A 20,541-nucleotide genomic window follows, 5' to 3' on the forward strand; every position below is an offset into this window, starting at 1 on the left:
TTTGTCAATTATCCAATGACTTGAATGGCTTTGATTTCTGCATCTAAAAAATGGATCTACTGTTACTGAACTGTGTCTTGGAATTTTGGTAGGACTAAGGAATGATAGCAAAACATCCAAGATTAATCCAAGCCCACAGTCAAATTGAATTACCTTCTCACAGTTCAGTTTCATCAGAAAATGGCAAGTGGCAAGAAATCAAGCTGCACCCTGACTGGGCAGAGTGTTCTCTGTGAGCTGATGTTCTACACCTGCAACTAACTTTTAGAGATAGGTGCTATCATATAGAACAGTAGTTCTCAAGCTATCATGTGTATCAGAATCACCTGTGTGGCTTGTTAAAGTACAGAGGGCCCCCAACCTCAGAGTTGTTGTTTCACTAGGTCTGGTCGGGGGCAGGTGTGGAGAGAGAATGCTGAGGATTTTGTTCCCATGTAATGCTAATACTGCTGGTCCAGGGACCACACTTTGAAAACCACTAATATAGAGGTTAAGGGAATGGGCACGGAAATTGGACAGACCTGGGTTTAATTTCTAGTCCCACCACTTAAAAGATGTGGAATCTTGGTTAAGTTACTTACTTGTGTGCCTCAGCTTACCCATCTGTAAATTGGGGATCATAGCACCTACCTCATGGGGTTGTGAGGATTAATGAGTTAATATACATAAAGCCCTTACAATAGTGCTTACTGTATTAGTGTTAGTTGTTACTATTGTTGTTATTATTGTTATTAAGAGGTCAGGCCACTGAGTTGGCACAGGATCCGTAGAAGTGGGATAAGAGCATTGACATGGCAAGCTGTATCACTCCCTTTTAATTTGCCATTTTAAACGGACATTAACGGTAGGATTTGACACCTTTGTTTTCTAGAGATGGAGCTGCTTCGGGGCAGAGTGATCTAAACCCCAAGGGTTGACTTGCACTTCTGGTTGTCTGGGTGACTGGTCTCTCTTACTTCCTATCTTCACCCCACAAAATGCTTCAGTTCCTCTCCTAGCAAAGCGGTAACAGTACAAGTTTGGCCACAGGCCTCTAAGGCAGATGCTCCATGCCTCTTTGGGAATCTCATGGCAATATTTTCATACCAGAGAACATTTATGAAGTGCTCACTTGTGTTCAGACCTTCATGGTTTGATCTCTCTTTTTTAGAGTCCCAGCTAATTATCCTGTTTTAAAAAAAAGTCCCAGTTTAAAATTCTGAAGCCTTTGGTAAGTTGCCCGCAGAAGAAATGTATAAGTTTACAACCCATTCATCATGCCCTCAAGTGTGCCTCCCCTGTATACCTCTAGTTTTGATGATAATTAGGAAGCTTGTTAGCGTCATCAGGATGCAGCTCTGTGCCCTGGTTGGGGGAAGGTGCATAAATCTGGGCATAAGGTAACCAACTCTCAAGCTCTTTGGATGACGGTCCAAGGTGTTTGTAAAGATCAACCCCTGCACTTCACTGTGGTGGCTGATTCTGGTAGGCTGGATGGGAAGGTTAATAATGCCTATTAGCTTCAGCCAAGTCTTTCTCGATGGGCTAAAATGGAGTGCGGCTATCATCCACTGTGGCTTTCTCCCTCTGCTCATTAGTTAATGTCAGGGCTTTAACAGTGCAGAGCAAAAGGAAGGGTGTGTGTGTTTGTGTGTCCCCATTTGCCTTTTCCCTCACCAGCTGAGAGTAATTTATTTCTTTCCACAAAGGGAAATATGCCTTAAGGATAAGAATTCTGGCCTGTAAATTGGAAAACCTTGATTCTAGAACTAGCATCACCTCTGACTTGCTCTATGACCTTGGATGTATTAGTTAGATTTTCTGGGCCTTTGTGTCCTTTTCTGCAAAATAGAATGATCCTGATTCCCCCCTCTCAGAGCTGTTGAATATCTAAAGAGGTAATATAACTGGTCATGCTTTGGAAAGTGATTAGTGCTTTATGGATATAAGAGATAATTATGACACCCAACAAATTCGGATTAGAGATCCTGTGCTTTTTTCACACACAGGCCAAGTCTTTTTTTTTTTTAATTTATTTTATTTTTGTCTGCGTTGGGTCTTCGTTGCTGCGCGCGGGCTTTCTCTAGTTGCGGCGAGCGGGGGCTGCTCTTCGTTATGATGCGCGGGCTTCTCATTGTGGCGGCTTCTCTTGTGGAGCATGGGCTCTAGTTATGCAGGCTTCAGTAGTTGTGGCACTAGGGCTCAGTAGCTGTGGCTCACGGGCTCTAGAGGCAGGCTCAGTAGTTGTGGCACACGGGCTTAGCCACTCCACGGCATGTGGGATCTTCCCGGACCAGGGCTTGAACCCGTGTCCCGTGCATTGGCAGGCAGATTCTTAACCACTGTGCCACTAGGGAAGCCCTGCCAAATCTTATTTAATGAGAATGACAACCCTTATAACTTTTTTAAACTAAAAATATAAATTGAATAACTGTATTTTTACAGAAATAAAAATTAAATTATAGTTCAATATTTTCCAAAGGGAAAAAGAAGAAACATCTTTCACAATAAAAAGCATAGAGAGGATTTATCTACTTGGTGCTTCCAATGGAGCATTTTCAGAAATAAAAAATACGTTTCAGAACTGACCACTAGATGTCAGTGTTGGACAAGCACAGAGTTCTTGGCAGAGACTCCTGCGTTAGCGTCTGGCTCCATTTCAGCTATCAAGTTTCTCTGCAAAGGAGAGGGAGTTTGTGTAACTGAAGCAAAGATTTTGCTTTCTCACTTCTCACCCCGTCTTGCGGAAAACAGCCTGATGCTCTGGGTAAGTCGCCGTTATCTTCACTTTCAGTGATTCCCTTTATAGATCTGCAGTCTGCTGAGAAGTTTAAAACACAAAATTAAACATGTACTTAGCTCCCTGAAGGCCACATACTTATTTTTCTTCACAAAGGTGCTTTTCTTTTTCCAGACCAGCCTTCCTGGCCTACCCTTTGTGTAAAATTAATCACATCTAACAAGGAAATACTGCTCTGGGGCACCCAGGTTCCAAAGCTCTCGAATCAGGGTCTTTATTTTTTTGCTACAGAATGACACTTGCTGTGATTTCAGATCGCTCTCTAAAAATGGCAGCTACTTGGTGTGTCACACCAAGAAAACGTTTCAAGAAAACGTGGTCGCATTGTAGCTGTGCTAAACAGCCTCTTTCAGTCCTCTTTCATTTTACACTTTTACTGGAAGTCTTGAAAAGAGGCGATGTAATTAGGTTCCAGTTGTCTCTGTTGAGCTCAGAGATGCTCACCTTTCCTTGGGGGAAGATGAATTCCTGTTATGTTGGTTTCTTATCACATCCTGGATTATGGAGGAAATGTGCAGCGAATTCAGACTAAAGCTAGTGATAAAATCAACTTAGCTTTTTGAAAAGGCCACCTGCTCTGGGGTTTTAGAATTCACACTTGCGGGACTACTCCTCTTGAACAATTTTCGAGGGTTGGTAGTCAGTTTATCGTGCCCCTCTTGCCCTTTATAGGAGGCCGGCTCAGACGCATTTAGAAAGCATTTTGTGGAGGAATTTGGAATTGCAACATCCCTTCCTTGGTTTACTTTTGTCCCTTTTGCCCTCCAGTTGGCCAACAGGAAGAAAATGGTTTGGTGACACAAAGTCAAAGGTGGCTTTCTTTTTTGGCCACACTTACTGGAGACCAGTGGAGGGGGGCTGGATGTGACAGCACCTCCTGGTGCAGAGTACTGCCCTGCTGCAGCATCCTGAGTGGCTGCTGGCCAGGAGCTGACCTTGTCCTGGGGCATGAGTCATCAGGCATAGCCTTGCTCTTGGAGGCAGGCCTGGCGTTGGTTTCAAGGTCCTCTTGGATCTGGTGCCTGTCTGCTCCCACTTCACTGCGTCTCAGCATCCCTGGGTCTCCTCAGCGGTGTTTGGAGTCTTGGAGGAAGAAAGGCCCCTCACCCTCTGGCAGGCTCATTTTCCATCACTTTGCCACTTCCCTGCTTGTGCCTGAGGCCTTGTCCCTTCCCAGCTCCTGAAGGACCTTGTTCCTGTACACCTCAGCTTCCAGCCTGGCACTTTCAACCTCTTCCTCTTCTTGCTGCTTCCCCTCTGCCTTCCTGCAAATGAGGGAGTTAAGAGCAATAGTTTTGAGGTCAGACATACCTCAGCCACTTGCTACCTGTCTGACATGAGGCAAGTTCCTTTGTTTCTCTGAGCTCTGGTTTCTTAATAACAGTACTTACCTTGCTGTGTTTCATGAGGATTAAATGAGGTAAAGTATGTATGTAAAGCAACTAGCACTTTGTTGGAGTTAGGGGATCCATAGCTGCTGCTGTTAATTTTCTTGTTTCTGACTATGCTACTAATTGTCTGCCTGCTCTCTTTTCTCTCTTCTCCCTTTAACTGTTCAGTATTTCTAATGACTGGGTTCTCCTTACCTTTGCTCATTTACATTTACTCACTGTTCATTGCCTCTTGTTTTGGCAATTATATTTTAAATTCCCAAGCTTCTCAGCTTCTTACTTGTAGTAACCTGTCCATATTTTATAGATGCAAAGGTCATCTACAATCACTCTAAAGAAAACAATTAAATTTAAAAAATTCTCTTTTGTTTCCAGAATTATCTGTATTCCAAGGTCTTTTAGTTTTTCTTGTTTGCTCAATTATTATCCCTTCTGTGCTTAGTGAAATTTTATCTGTTTTTTTCTAGGCCCACCTCAAATGCCACATCCTCCATAATGTCATCCTTAATCCCCCAAATTAGAAGCAAATTTTCCTTCCCTCCTTCATTTCTATAACCCTTGGTTTGAATCCTTTTATTACATAGCATCATATATTGTATACCTAAGTGCTTGTTTCTTGTGGCTCAATTTGACTTTCTTCTTGGAGTATAAATCCCTGGAGGTTAAGGACTGTACTATACATGCTATCCTCCCTGTGGGTGTTTTGTATGGGGCTCCTTGCCTTTATGGGGCAGGGGGGGACTATACTGGTCACCACCGCAGTGTGAGAATCATATAAGAATGAAGTAAGAATGTCCTGGTAGATCAAGGATTGCAGTGGTTGATGGAGAAGGTGGTAGATCTTTTCTAGAAATCTTTACAAGTGGCTGTGTCCTCATTGGACTGAGATGAGTGAAGTGGAGACTTGTCACAAATGAACTGTAGCGATTCTCTAAGGATAATGTCTGTGGGTCCTGAGCCTGCATTGCTGGGATGCCCTGCCCCCCTGTAGCAAATGGCCAATAGCTTCAAAGTACATGTGTCAGCAGGGACCTGGCTGACTAAGGTCTCAGCAATGGGTTTGGACCACATCAGGTTTTCTTCAGAGGGGATTGACACGTATCTGAATGTTTTCACCCAAACTACCCCGCAGGGAAATCCTTCACAACAGACATCATAGTACAAATGACAAGCTTGCCTTTTTTTTCTGTCTGAGGCCTGTCGGTCTCACACATACAACACAAGGCAAGGCCAAGGCCAAGACCTGACTGATTTGACTGCTAAGAATACAGTGAGCCACTTTTAGATTTAGACAGTTTAGTACTTACATGGGCAGTGAAAAGAAGAATAAGCTGAAAGTGCCAGCTTTCTGTGGTCATCGCTCCACACGCTAAAAAGGATGACCCGGAAACAAAAGGGGGCCGGATGACTGCAGTGCAAGTTGGGACACCCCATTGCTGAGAAGCCCGATCTAGGCTGCCACAAAGTAGTTTTATATTCTGCATAATATATATTTATATACATTTATATTAGAAATTATATTTTGGGACTTCCCCTGCGGTCCAGTGGTTAACACGCTGAGCTTCCACTATAGGGGACGTGGGTTCAATCCCTGGTCAGGGAACTAGGATCCCACGTGCCGCATGGCATAGCCAAAAAAAAAAAAAAAGATTTTAGAAATTATATTTTATATTTATATAAAATTTATATTTTATAAATTTATGTTTATATATTATATATTAAAGCAGTTAGATATTCTGAGAAGGCAAGGCAGAAAACTCCATACCTCACTGGTGCCCGGGAGGCAAAAAGAAATTGTCTCATAATAGCCTCCAGGGCAGGGGGTAGGGTGGGAGGGGAGTGTGGGGGTGAGGGGTGAGGGGGAAGGTACACCAGTGGGAGACGGCCTCATAGTAGCTCCTTACAGGCCTCCTCCCATCCTCTCGTGTACCAGGAGGATCACAAAACATTGCACAAGACTCAGGCTGCAGTTCCACCCTTTGCCTGCATGATGTTTGTGGATGTGCCCAAGGCCGCCAGGGTGCCGTGGCAGAGCTGCTCCCCAACACGGCTCATTGGTGCCTTCTCTGGAGCCCAGTCACATGTTGGCTGATAGTAACTTTGGTTTCTGCATATATAAAAGTTCTGAAGAGCACCCACCCACCTCCCACTGCAGCCGACACATACACACACACGCACGCGCACACACACACACCTTTTCTAGATTCAGAGTTTAGGTAGTTGCCAACAAACCTATCTATACATTATGCCCTCATTCTCATTTTTCATCCTGACCATTATGCTCCCTACTCAAGTTAGGCTGATTCACTTCCTTGCTTCCTCATCCAGGGTTCTTTCATCATAAGAAACATCTAAGAATCTTCCTAATCAGGACAGGGATTGGCCTCTGAATCCGGGTCTCCTTGAGCCTGGCCTCTCCGGTTTGCTTTCTTGCTCACTTTATCCTGAACATTTGCTTTCCACAGGTCTTCAGGATTCTGAACACACATGTGGCTTTTGACCAGAGGCCTTTCCCTACACTTTGTCACACATGTCCTTGTTGTTCCTGACTGCTTTGCCCAGCCTTGGAGCCCCAGCTTGACTGGGCTGTCAAACAGATCCTACAGCTTTTCACTCTCCTGCCTGGTTACTGTTCCATTGTTCTACCTTGACCTTGGGTTCACATGTGCTTCTTTTTAAATTTTATTTTATTTTATTTTATTTGTTTTTTTATACAGCAGGTTCTTATTAGTCATCAATTTTATACACATCAGTGTATACATGTCAATCCCAATCCCCCAATTCATCCCACCACCATTCCCACCCCCCACCACTTTCCCCCGCTTGGTGTCCATACGTTTGTTCTCTACATTTGTGTCTCTATTTCTGCCCTGCAAACTGGTTCATCTGTACCATTTTTCTAGGTTCCACATATATGCGTTAATATATGATATTTGTTTTTCTCTTTCTGACTCACTTCACTCTGTATGACAGTCTCTAGATTCATCCACGTCTCTACAAATGACCCAATTTCATTCCTTTTTATGGCTGAGTAATATTCCATTGTATATATATACCACATCTTCTTTATCCATTCGTCTGTCGATGGGCATTTAGGTTGCTTCCATGTCTTGGCTCTTGTAAATAGTGCTGCAATGAACATTGGGGTGCATGTGTCTTTTTGAATTATGGTTTCCTCAGGGTATAGGCCCAGTAGTGGGATTGCTGGGTCATATGGTAGTTCTATTTTTAGTTTTTTAAGGAACCTCCATACTGTTTTCCATAGTGGCTGTAACAGTTTACATTCCCACCAACAGTGCAAGAGGGTTCCCTTTTCTCCACACCCTCTCCAGCATTTATTGTTTGTAGATTTTCGGATGATGCCCATTCTAACTGGTGTGAGGTGATACCTTATTGTAGTTTTGATTTGCGTTTCTCTAATAATGAGTGATGTTGAGCAGCTTTTCATGTGCTTCTTGGCCATCTGTATGTCTTCTTTGGAGAAATGTCTATTTAGGTCTTCTGCCCATTTTTGGATTGGGTTGTTTGTTTCTTTAATATTGAGCTTCATGAGCTGTTTATCACATGTACTTCTTGATCCCCACCCAGATGCCAACCTATTGCCTTGTCTAGAGACTCATTTTGATGTATTGATGGTTCTCTGGATCTTGGCTTTCTGCCCTGGGTCTTCCTGCATGTGTTCTTAGATTAGCAGCTTTCATAAAACGACATGTTGAAAGAGTCTAATCTAGTACAGTGAGGCTATGAACCATGTGTAAGTCCTGGCCAAAATCTGTGCTCTGATAAGACACCACTGTATTTGTATTATTGCTTCAGCATCAGTCCTATGATGTAGGACTTCCTCTTTCTGTTAGATACTGCAGTTAGGGCTGCTTAAAATAAGTAGGGTATATTCCAGCTCTACTCCCTTGGAGGTCATACCCTGGCAGACAGTACTTAGTTAGGACAGGGGAGTTTGGTACGAAGAGTCACCAGCTTTTCACTCCCTCTACTATGAATGAATGGATTAGTGGTGATTCTTTCCAGGGATGGCTATCTTTTTTTAAAGACTTAATTTCTTTAGAGCAGTTTTAAGTTCACAGGAAAATTCAGAGGAAAGTGCAGAGACTTCCCTTCCCATAGACCCCTGTGCCCCCACACATGCACAGCTTCCCCCCCCGTCAGCATCCCCCACCAGAGGGGTACATTTATTACCACTGATGAACCTACACTGACACATCACAATCACCCAAAGTCCATAGTTTACCTTAGAGTTCACCGTCAGTGTTGTTCATTCTGTGTGTTTGGACAAGTGTATAGTGACATGTATCCATCATTAGAGTATCAAACAGAGTATTTTCACTGCCCTAAAACTCCTCTGTGCTCCACCTATTCATCCCTCCCTCCTTGTCTCCCTCCAACCCCTGGAAACCACTGATCATTTTACTGCCTCTATAGTTTGGCTTGTCCAGAATGTCATATAGTTGGAATCATACAGTATGTAGCCTTTTCAGATTAGCTTCTTTCACTTAGTAACATGCATCTAAATTTCCTCCATGTCTTTTAATGGCTTGGTAGCTTATTTATTTTTGGCCCTGAATAGTATTTCCTTGTCTGGATGTACCACAGTTTATTTATCCATTCATCTACTGAAGGACATCTTGGTTGCTTCCAAGTTTAGGCAATTATGAATAAACCTCCTATAAACATCTGTGTGGAGGTTTTTGTGTAGACATAAGTTTTCAACTCCTTTAGGCAAATACCAAGGAGCACAACTGCTGCATTGCATGGTAAGAGTATGTTTTGTTTTGTAAGAAACCACCAAACTGTCTTTCAAAGTGACTGTAGCATTTAGTATTCCCACCAGCAGTGACTGAGAGTTTCTGCTGCTCAACATCCTCACCAGCATTTGGTGTTGGCAGTGTTCCAGATTTTGGCCCTTCTAATAGGTGTGTAGTGGTATCTTGTTGTTTTAATTTGCATCTGTCTGATGACATATGATGTGGAACATCTTTTCATACACTGAGCAAATTATTTAAAAACAATCTTGGGGGCATCCAGTTATGGTTGGGGTTGAGAGCAGTGACTCATTATTCATCTATCCATCCATTCATTTATTCAACAAATATTTACTGAGTATTTTCTATGGACCAGGCACTGTTCTAGGCCCATAAGTGAATGAAACAGACACTATTTGAAATTCTCATGAAATTCTAGTTGGTGATATGGAGGGAAGAAAGCATTAAACAAGTAAACAGAAATAAATCAGATGAAATCAGGTACTGACAAGTGTTATAAAGGAAATAAATTGGCAATGTGCTAGAGTAGACACATGCTACATAGGAAAGGCCTGTCTGAGAAGGGGTTATAGGATTTATGTAAATTTCAGGAGGAATAGCATTCTAGGCAGAGGGAATAGCTAGTATTGAGGCAATGAGCTGGGACTCAGCATTCTATGCAGAATATAAATAAAGCCATGGTGTCTCAGTCTTCACAGAAGGCTGTGGTTGTGGGTTTTGGAAGGGGAGGAGATGGCACTGTGAGGGCATCTCAAATAGACTTCCTTTCATCAACATCCCTCCAAACGTATAAGGACTCAAATAGCTGGCAGGCCCCTTGCCCAGACACAGAGGAAACTGAAAGTGAGGCTTTCAGTTTCCGACATCCATTCTGATGTTCAGGAGTTGGCAGAGATGATTGTGAATCCACTTTTAGGAGTTAGGAAAGCATAACTTTTATTCCTTTCCTCCATCTCTCTTTCTCTCTCACTCCTCCCTTCCCTCTTCTCTCTTCTCTCTATATACATTTAGTGAAAGAATTTGACAGACTAATTCACACTAAAATGTTAGTGGTTGTATGTGATTCCTCCTGTGGGTATTTGCCTTTTTTAAAGAAGATTCCTGGGGAAAAGGCAACAAATACAGGAATGAATGAATGAAATGACTGTCATTTTCTCAAAACAAGGTATGTTGGAATTTCAAACCCTGGGTTGCCTAGGTAAAGGAGAAATCCCCTTTAAATCTATTAACATCTCTCATGTACATTTTCCAGATTCAAGATGTCTCATGTCTGTACCTCCATCTAGACTCCTTGCTAACATGCTGTCCCTGTCCTAGATCGGGAGGCGGTTCTAGATGTGTGCATAGCAGCCTCTGGGGATCATCCACATCTTCCATCTGCTGCTGGAACCCTTTTTTAAAAAATATTTATTTATTTATTTTTGGCTGTGTTGGGTCTTCGTTGCTGCGCACGGGCTTTCTCTAGTTGCGGCGAGCAGGGGCTACTCTTTGTTGCGGTGCGCGGGCTTCTCATTGCGGTGGCTTCTCTTGTCGCGGAGCATGGCCTCTAGGCGCACGGGCTTTAGTAGTTGTGGCACATGGGCTCTAGAGCGCAGACTCAGTAGCTGTGGTGCACGGGCTTAGTTGCTCCACGGCATGTGGGATCTTCCCCGACCAGAGCTCGAATTCTTAACCACTGTGCCACCAGGGAAGCCTGAGCCCCTTTTCTTGAACCTTGGTTTCCTGCCTGAAGAAAGGAACAGTTTCTACCCTCTCCCCATGAGCTTGGAAAGCTGACAGAGAAAATTAAGATCATTGCCATCAAGTTTTTATCTGCTCTAAGCAAAAACAGGAAACCAAGAAATAAAGGCACAGCTCAGCAATAGCTTCTGAGTGGGTAACATGGGAGAAGTTTTTCTTAAATCCTCTTCCCATGTACCTTCCCACCCACATGTTCTTAGTCAGATTTATTTTTTGCATATCAGTTTCTGAGGATGACAAGAAACTTGCCCTTTTCTTAACTATGGTTTTCAGAAGCAGATTATGCTGCACTTAGTGGAGACCTCTTAATGGAACCCTTGGAATAAATAATACCCTCAGCTCAGGGAGTGGGTGTTGAATAGAGATTTTAAGACTCATAATGGAGTGTCAAAATAGCCATTGCTGATGTATGGGTCCTTTGTCAATTTTGGAAATGACACTGGGTAGAGCCACAGTCTCCTCTTGTATTAAAATGCCATGATTGAGAAAAGTTCTAAGAAGAACGTTCAGCATCTCTTGATATTTAAAAGTCCCACATGGAATGGTGGCCTTTTTCAAAGGTGACTTGGGTTTAGCCTGGAAAGGCAGCTGTCCTCAGAGGAGGGGAGCAGGGCATTTCTCTGGGGGGTGGGTAGGGGGCAGCTCCAGGATGAAAGGAGGAAAAGATTGGCATTTCCCTGGCCTGTGTCTTGAGGTGCTTGTTCCCAAAGGAGCATAGGGTCAGGGTTTTATGATTTCCCTAGAGTAGATGGAGAGACCTCATGACATCAAGCTGTCAGGCTACATTTCCAGGACTCAGGCCTTTGCTATTCTCTCTCTCCTGTTGGAGGAAATAAAAAGTGTGGTCCTCTCACTAGGCCCATGGGTCTGAGGGCAGCCTTGCCTTGAGCTGAGCCCCTCTCTTTGGATATTATCTCAATGGCCACACTCTCAGCAGAGGCCCCCTTAGTGCAACCTTCTCATGAGCAGTGGTTTTGTAGTAATGAGGTTCTATGATGTGCCTCTTGCGCTATTTAGTGCTCCGCGTAGATCCCCTTTGAACAACAGATACTTATGAATACCCACCGTGTTCATGATACAATGGGCTAGTTGAAAACCATACGAAATCTGTTCCTGCTCCTCATGAGTTCAAGAGCCTGTTGGGGAGATTAAAAAACGTGGAATAAATAGAGAAAAATGCAGGTCGGCATAAAATGGGGGGCTAGATCACATGAGTCAGACTATATATAGGGCTTAGTAGGGAAGACGAGGGAGAAGTGATATGGGCTGGCGAGGCTAGGCAGGTCTTTCCAGAGGATGCAGGCCTTAAAGCAGGAATAGAACCTGGTTGGGTGAAGAGAAGTGAGTGCATGTGAGGCAGAAGGGCCAGCAAAGGCACGGAGGACTGGCCATGGTGTATATATGCATGGGGGCAGTCCGTGGCGGTCCAGCGGGGTTGATGTTTCTGAAGTGGAGTGTCCTCATTGAGGAGTTGTGGGACTGGATACGCATAGGTGTGGCCAGATTATGAGCATCTCAGAAGCCAGAGAAGCTTTGATTTGAACTGTGTTCATTAGGTTCTTTTGTTTGCAAGGGATAGAGACTCTTTCAAATGATCTGAAGTAAAGAGGTAGGGGATATTGTAAAAGAACTCTAAGGAGAAAGAGACTTTAGGGGACTCAAAGATCAGGAAGCAGAGTGCAGTGGAACCTCATGGGAACTGTACTTGGATCCATGGCAGCTTCGGCGACCTCAGCAGCAGGATTTGAGACTTGTCACTGGAGTGCTGTACTAGTAACACCACTCAGCCCTATTCCCCTCACTCCTGACTGCCTTCCTTTCCCCCTCAGCTCAGGTTATTATCTTTTCTATAGTTCCCAGTTTTATTTTACTCATCATCTCTGCTTCCTTATAATTTTGGTTTGTATAGCCCACCAAGGCTCCAGCTTTCTACTTTTCCCCTTAAAGTTCTGACTCTTCCTCATGCCTTCTCTCCAGGCATCCTTTCAGCCTCAACTCTTGCTTCTCTCCCCACCCCCTCCCCTTCCCTTCTCCCTCACTTATCACTCTCTCTCCCTCACCCCCCTCCCTCTCTCCCTCTCCCTCTAGTATTTTTAGGCCAAGTTTCTTTTTTATTTTTAAGGGAAATATCCAGAGATTTTATTCACATATGATTGCATAATCCTTTGAAGAGGAATGTGGAGCAAGGTTAGAGGTCAACATTGTTAGGATTACATGCTACTTCAAAAATTCTTGTTAGGCCAAATTTCTGAGAGAGAATCTGACTGTCCTAGTTCATATGTTTGTACCAGGCTCTGTCAGCAGCCCTTGGACCAGGGGCCTATCCTTGGTCCTTTCAGTCCAGGCTTGGGGAGGGGAGGTGATGTCAGAGAAACCATATAAGAGATTGGTCAAGCAGGAGGTGATGGATCCTGGATATGGGTTCTGGCAGTGAGAATGAAGAGGAAAGAATGACTAGAAAAGATATTTCAAAAAAAATTGGTAGGAATCAGTATCTCACTGACTGCGGGGTAGGTAGAGAGAGGGAAATTAATGATAAATCCCATGATTTCAGGGTCTGGCTGACTAGGAGAATGATAAAGCAAGGAATAAATGAGCTGGGCCAAGGAGTTAGTTTAGGGGGAAGACAGTGAGTTCTGTTTTTGCCATGTTGAGTATGAGTCAATAGTGGACTCTATTTGCCAACTCGGTGACCTGTGTTTTGTCCTGTGCTTGGTGACCTCCTTTCCTCCCTAACTTGGACACCCAGTTAGGGTAGAGTCCTGAGTGGCTCAGGTGACTTAAGCCAGGGGCTAGAAGGTGTGTGGAGAGCTTCTCTGAAAAGGTCTACTTTACTCATTTTCTCCTTCACCCTTGAGTAGCTAATTGGTCCCATGGAGCAATGGTTTTTGCTAGGAGGGCAGAAAGGAAGGCAGATGTGAGACCTTTCCAGTCCTGTGTGAAACCTGATTCGGTTCCAGTTGCTGTTTTCTAAGTCTTCAGAAGGGATAAAATGAGTAAAGATGTAGAGAAATGAGGTGAAGAAATGGAGAAAGCCTTGAGCAAGTTGGAAACAAGCTACATATTCATGGCTGTCCCATACCCATTTCGAGCAAAGCAGTTGAGAGGAACATGCCAAGTAGAGAGCACACAAGCATGTGACAGAGACCCAAGTGGAACGAGCTGAAATTAGTTAGGAAGGGTACCCAGTGGCTCACAGGTTTGGAGAAAATGCTGAGCAGCCAGGCCTTGGAAAGGGCAGGAAATAGGGCAGCCTTGGTGTTGGCCTTCAGGACTGAAAACTAGAGGCTCAAAAGCTGTCAGGATTCTCTCGGCTTCTTGTCTCTGCTTCGCTCTCTGTGTTGGCTCCATTATTATACTGAAGACAGGATTCCCTCTGTGGTGGAAGACATGGCCGCGCTAGCTCTGAGCTCACATACTCACAGCTCTTTGACCAGAGAGGAAGGGATCCTTCCTTGCCAGCTCTAGTCCAGCAAGACTCGGGGAAGTGCTCTGATGGATTTGTCTTGAGTTACGTGCCTAATACCAGATTAATCCCCATGGCCAAGAGTATGGGACCCTATCCATGACCAGTTTTGGAGCAAGCCAAGTTCACTTCTCAGCTGGTTACTATGGCCAGGGATATTGAATCATGTAAAAAGAATGGCAGCTACAGTTTGGGCCACATGCCTAGAGCTGGAGGGGAGGAGGAGTGTTTCTCCAAAAGAAGTGAGTAGAGAAGCAGCACAGACGGGGGCATCTTTGTGAACCAGCTAGTCACCCCAATTTGTGTTTCTCCATTTAGTAACCTGATGATAATGAAACAAAGTTATAAGGTAAGAAGGCTCACACAGAAACGAAGGTATTAAGGAAGTAACGTACATTTTTTCAGTATCGTCACTTGCCTTCCCTTCCATTGGTGGTCCCACCCCACCAGCACATGCTGTGCTCCAGTTATACTGAAATTATGTCAATTCCTTAAAACCACTGTGTTCTTTCTGTTGTTCCTGCAGCTTTACTTCATCTTTCGGGATTCATTTTGGGTGATACTTTCTTTGGGAAAACTTGGCTGTCTACCCCCATCTTCAAATCTGGATTGAGTGCTTCTTGTATGTGATCCCTTTGCACCCTGCATGACTTCCTGTATTTTGTAATTGCTCTGTTACTTGTCTGTCTCTCCCACTAGACTGTAAGCTCCACGTGGGTGAGGCATTGTCTTTCTCAATCACTACTCTACTTCTACTGCCTAGTGATGTTATCAGATGTGCTGTTGATGCTCAGTGAACATTTGCTGCATGAAATAAGGAAAGAATGACTCCAGTTTCCAGGCTCAAGTGGCAGGGCCGAGTACCCTGAAAGGATACCAGAACAGTCCAGAAGCAACTAAGAAAGAGAATGGCCTTTTTGACGATGTCTCTTCTGAAATAAAGAAGAGAAAGGAAGGAAAAAAGAAAGTCTTTAGGTGAATAAAGTTTATTACAGCATTTCAGTAAAGGCAAAGGTACTTAGGAGTTTCTAATTCTTTTAGCTTTTGCTTTCGCTAAGTAATGATTTCTTATAATTAAAAGTAAGGGTTAAACTAAATATTTTAATTTTCTTGCTAAATTAACAAGTTAATAATACATTTTCCCAATAAAACAATTATATCACTACTATTAGAAAGTGAACCTGCAGGTGAATTGTGTTACAGCCCTTATTTTAGTTTTCTACATCTGAAGAAAGCTCATGCGTTGGGTCTAAGTTAGCTTAAGCACCAGTTTTTATGTGGTGGCAGTTGACTGATGTGTCCAAGATGACAATATATTGAAGTGCGGGACACAGACCGTCTACATCAGGGGTGGGGAGAAGCTGATTGCCATGCTGATACGAATGCCACGGGGACACTGCCTGTGAGACTCTGGAGATGGTCCAGCAATCTGTGTGCAGCAAGTCCTTCAGGTGAGTGCTGCAGATTTGGCTGTCTTGGTGGTCTCGGTCATGCCCTCATAGGGTTTGTTCAGTCCTGCATGAGTAAGATATGGCACAGGGGTGCCAGGTAGAAGTGAGGTTACCTATGTCAAGGGTTGTGTCTAAATGTGCAAAAGAATTTGAAAAGAGGGCTTCCCTGGTGGCACAGTGGTTGAGAGTCCGCCTGCCGATGCAGGGGACACGGGTTTGTGCCCCGGTTCGGGAAGATCCCACATGCCGTGGAGCGGCTGGGCCCGTGGGTCATGGCCTCTGGGCCTGCACGTCCGGAGCCTGTGCTCCGCAACGGGAGAGGCCACAACAGTGAGAGGACTGCGTACCTCAAAAAAAAAAAAAAAAAAGAATTTGAAAAGAAAAGGTTAGTTCTGCACCCCCACTAAAATGGCCAGGGGAAGCCCCCTGATTGTTTGGCTGACATTAAGCATTCTTTAGAAAGGTAGATGACATGTGTAGACACAGGCATTGTTTCCAGAAAAGCTCCATGACTAGGCCCATTCCAGGCTGAGGAGCTACTGTCGAAGAGAAGCATAAAGTCATCATTCTAGAAGGTACCTTCTTGATTTTTGAATTTCCGTTTGTGTGTTAGATTTCTAACGGAAACATTTCAGCTTTAATTTCAAGTCTAGTACAATCATAGCTGGCATTTTTTTGAAATTTTAAATTTAATTTTATTTTTTTATACAGCAGGTTCTTATTAGTCATCAATTTTATACATATTAGTGTGTATATGTCAATCACAGTCTCCCAGTTCATCCCAGCACCCCCCCTACCCCTGCATGAGCTGTTTATATATTTTGGAGATTAATCCTTTGTTCGTTGATTCATTTGCAAATATTTTCTCCCATTCTGAGGGTTGTCTTTTCATCTTGTTTGTAGTTTCCTTTGCTTTGCAAAAGCTTTTAAGTTTCAGTAGGTCCCATTTTTTTCATAGCTGGCATTTTAAATTTAGTTAGGGAAAGATCATGGAGCGCTTTGTGAAGCTCGCTAATGATGCTCTTTGAAACATTCTGGGGATCTCCCATGATCTCTCAGGATTAAGGACAAGCAGTAGGTAGAAATGATAGCACATTCTAATAAATAGTGATTAAAAAAATAGCCCTGTACTGTGTATCTCTGTGAAGCACTGTTTCTCAGGTGATGTTACATAAGGTGTTCTACAAAATGGAAACAGTGGTTCTGCTAACAAAAAGCGTTCTGTTGTTAAAGAAGTTTGCAATGCTGCATACTAGAAGGCCCGTTTAGATATTTATGATTCATTTTAAGGCTCTGATAAGTCCTGCCATAAAGTCATTTTTAACTTAAATTTTTTTTAAGTTTTAACTTTAAAAATTTTTAACTTTTTAACATAAAGTCATGTTTAACTTTGTGTAATCTGTTTTTTTCCTAAATTTAATTAGCCTCTTTCAGTTGACCAGCTTCTTCAAATGGAAGCAAAATGTGCCAGAGGATCAACTAACCCAGATAGGTTTATTGAGGTCAGTGTTTCACTTCAGACATACAGATCAGGAGGCAGTGGCTAACCTGGGCAGCTCTCCCTCTTACAAGGTTTATGAGCCCAGATGCTATAACTACAGAATCTTCCTTAACCATTGGGGCCAGCTTGAAGGATATCACATTATACTCAGACATGGCCTTGATTTCCAAAGCATCCTTGTAGTAAATAATACCTAACTTTGGTAGAACTTGAAAAAAATTCATTATTACATATAATCCTATCAACATTTATTTGAGGAAGGTATTATCATTCCATTTTAGAGGGCTAAAGAGCTTAAGTATCTGCCCAAGCATGGTAGATATAAGGGATGGGATTTCCCTCCATAATGTGGGTGAGCCTCATCCAATCAGCTGAAAGCTTTAAGAGAAAAACTGAGGTTTCCCGGGGAGGAGGAAATTCTGCCTCAAGACTATAATATAGAAATTCTGCCTGAGGATATTCTGCCCTATAAGTTTTGGACTTGCCAGCCTCCACAGTCACGTGAGACAATTCCTTTAAATAAATCTCTTAATATACATATACATGTATATCCTGTCCTGTTTCTTTGGAGAACCTTTATTGATACAGTATCTAAAGTCAAGCTGCTGTCATGCAGTCAGTTTGTATCAGCAGGCTTTCTGTCTGAGGCCTATAGGCTTTAACTACTCTAGGGAACAGTCTGGTGATGAGAGAAATTTTCCTTATGACATGAGTTTTGTTTGGAAAGGCCTACATTCCCCTTAAAGGGGATTTTCCCAGGGACCCCTACCAAACACTACTTCACCTACACATTCTTATTTGGGAAAGAGAAAACAATGGTTTGTCAGATAGAGTTTTCCTACCCCAATTCAGGAGAAAATGTCCCAGAATTCCCAGAGGGTTATCTAATATTTCTCTGGGGACTGACAGGGCAACTTGCTCTACCTGCATTATATATATACTGCTTTTTGCTGTATTTCAAAGTGCTGTCACAGACGTCATCTTGAACTTTTGACGTAGGTGTGGCAGAGGCTGCTATTTGTGTTCTAATACCAGTTCCCCCTTTCTTCCCTAGTAAAGCCCCTCAATATATTGCTGAGTTAATTGCTACCCAGTTAAAAGACTACTAGTCCTCCTTCGAGCCAGGTGAGGCCTAGCTTGTTTTAGCAGTGTATGAAGCACTGTGGTTAGGCACACAGATTCTGGCATCAGGCTATGTAGGTTTCAGATCTCCGCCTCATTTCTTACTAACTGCTAATTTACTTCTCTGTGCCTCAGTTTCTGCATCTGTAAAATGATATGATAACAGTACCTACTATATTGAGTTTCTATGATGAATAAACGAGTTTGTATTGGTAATACCTTTAGAACAGTGCCTAGCACAATAGTAAACACTCTATTATTTGTATTGTTATTTTGGCCAACAAGATGTAGGTGGAAGTGTTGTGTGAGATATCTAGGAAGTGGTGCTCCTTCCTGCTTCCTCACAGCTGGAATGTGGTTGGAGCTTGAACAGCGATCTTTGGAACAGGAGGCAACAAGCTAAGGATCATGGAATAACAAGACAGAGCCTGGGGCCCTGATGGATGTGAAGGTACTGCAACAGTCCTGGACTGCCTTTCTCCAGACTTCTCTTCATGAGAGAGAAACTTCTACTTGTTTAAGGTACTGTTGTTGTTATTTTTTGTTGTTATAAGCAGGCAAACTTAATACTGATTCTGTAAGTGTGACAGGAGGTACTACCTTCTTTTTACTGCTGAGAGATTATATACAGTAAAGTTCCCTAGTAAGAGTCAGAATACTGGATTGAGCAGAAGGCAGTGGTTAACTAACCCTTATGTAGTCCAGCTTGTGACCTGGTATGAGGGAAATTTGCCAGGCCTGCTTTTGGGGAAAGGTGTCCCTTTTTATCCCAGTCCTGTCCTCACCTTCTTCCTCTAACCCAAGCAGAGCTGCTGGGTCATTAGCTGCCTTTTCCTTCTGTGTGGAAGTCATAAGAAGACTGGGACCACATTGATAACTGTATTGAAGAGGAAGTTAGCGCCCTTTGTTTTCCAAGGCAGAGTTATTTTCTAGACTCATTAACCATTTCTAGTTCTATCTTTCTTCCTGGAATCTTTCTTTCCCATTTCCCACTACACATTGACTCTAATTGACCTTGTCAGGTCCAACCTCCAAATCCATGTCCTTCAGACAACCCTCTCTGATTATTCTAGCTCTTTTAAACAGCTTATTCTGTGGCTCTAGCAGGGAGATCCAGCTTCTTGCTGCTCCCTGATGGAAGGAAACATGAGCCTTCATTACCTGGGAAGGTTTGAAACCAACATCTGTGAAGCAATGAAGAAAGAAGGGGTCTCTCCTATGCAGCCAAATTAGCTGAATGAAACATGATTATGAGTGGAGTGATGTGGCACAGACCACCTCCCATCTTAGCTGCCCTTCTTTTTTGTTGTTGTTGTTAGTTTCTGCTTTATAACAAAGTGAATCAGTTATACATATACATATGTTCCCATATCTCTTCCCTCTTGCGTCTCCCTCCCTCCCACCCTCCCTATCCCACCCCTCCAGGCGGTCACAAAACATCGAGCTGATATCCCTGTGCCATGCGGCTGCTTCCCACTAGCTATCTACCTTACGTTTGGTAGTGTATATAAGTCCATGCCTCTCTCTCACTTCGTCCCAGCTTACCCTTCCCCCTCCCCATATCCTCAAGTCCATTCTCCAGTAGGTCTGTGTCTTTATTCCCGTCTTACCCCTAGGTTCTTCATGACATTTTTTCCTTAAATTCCATATATATGTGTTAGCATACGGTATTTGTCTTTCTCTTTCTGACTTACTTCGCTCTGTATGACAGACTCTAGGTCCATCCACCTCACTACAAATAACTCAATTTCATTTCTTTTTATGGCTGAGTAATATTCCATTGTATATATGTGCCACATCTTCTTTATCTATTCATCTGATGATGGACACTTAGGTTGTTTCCATCTCCGGGCTGTTGTAAATAGAGCTGCAGTGAACATTTTGGTACATGACTCTTTTTGAATTATGGTTTTCTCAGGGTATATGCCCACTAGTAGCATTGCTGGATCATATGGTAGTTCTATTTGTAGTTTTTTAGGAACCTCCATACTGTTCTCCATAGTGGCTGTACCAATTCATATTCCTACCAGCAGTGCAAGAGTGTTCCCTTTTCTCCACACCCTCTCCAGCATTTATTGTTTCTAGATTTTTTGATGATGGCCATTCTGACTGGTGTGAGATGATATCTCATTGTAGTTTTGATTTGCATTTCTCTAATGATTAATGACGTTGAGCATTCTTTCATGTGTTTGTTGGCAGTCTGTATATCTTCTTTGGAGAAATGTCTATTTAGGTCTTCTGCCCATTTTTGGATTGGGTTGTTTGTTTTTTTGTTATTGAGCTGCATGAGCTGCTTATAAATTTTGGAGATTA

General features: G+C 43.1%; 1 protein-coding gene across 1 annotated transcript in view; it reads right to left on the minus strand.

The window, feature by feature from the left end:
- Nucleotides 1-3,908: 3,908 nt before the first annotated feature.
- LOC114905874 (cancer/testis antigen 47A-like) overlaps nucleotides 3,909-20,541 on the minus strand; it is a 72,136-nt gene continuing 55,503 nt past the window's right edge. The window contains 2 exon segments of the mRNA XM_029240223.1: nucleotides 3,909-4,044; nucleotides 10,225-10,339. Of these exon segments, the coding sequence (XP_029096056.1) occupies nucleotides 3,909-4,044; nucleotides 10,225-10,339 (251 nt within the window).

Source organism: Monodon monoceros, unplaced genomic scaffold (assembly GCF_005190385.1).
Source record: "Monodon monoceros isolate NGI ecotype Baffin Bay Population unplaced genomic scaffold, NGI_Narwhal_1 Super_Scaffold_22, whole genome shotgun sequence".
NCBI classification, from domain to species: Eukaryota; Metazoa; Chordata; class Mammalia; order Artiodactyla; family Monodontidae; genus Monodon; species Monodon monoceros.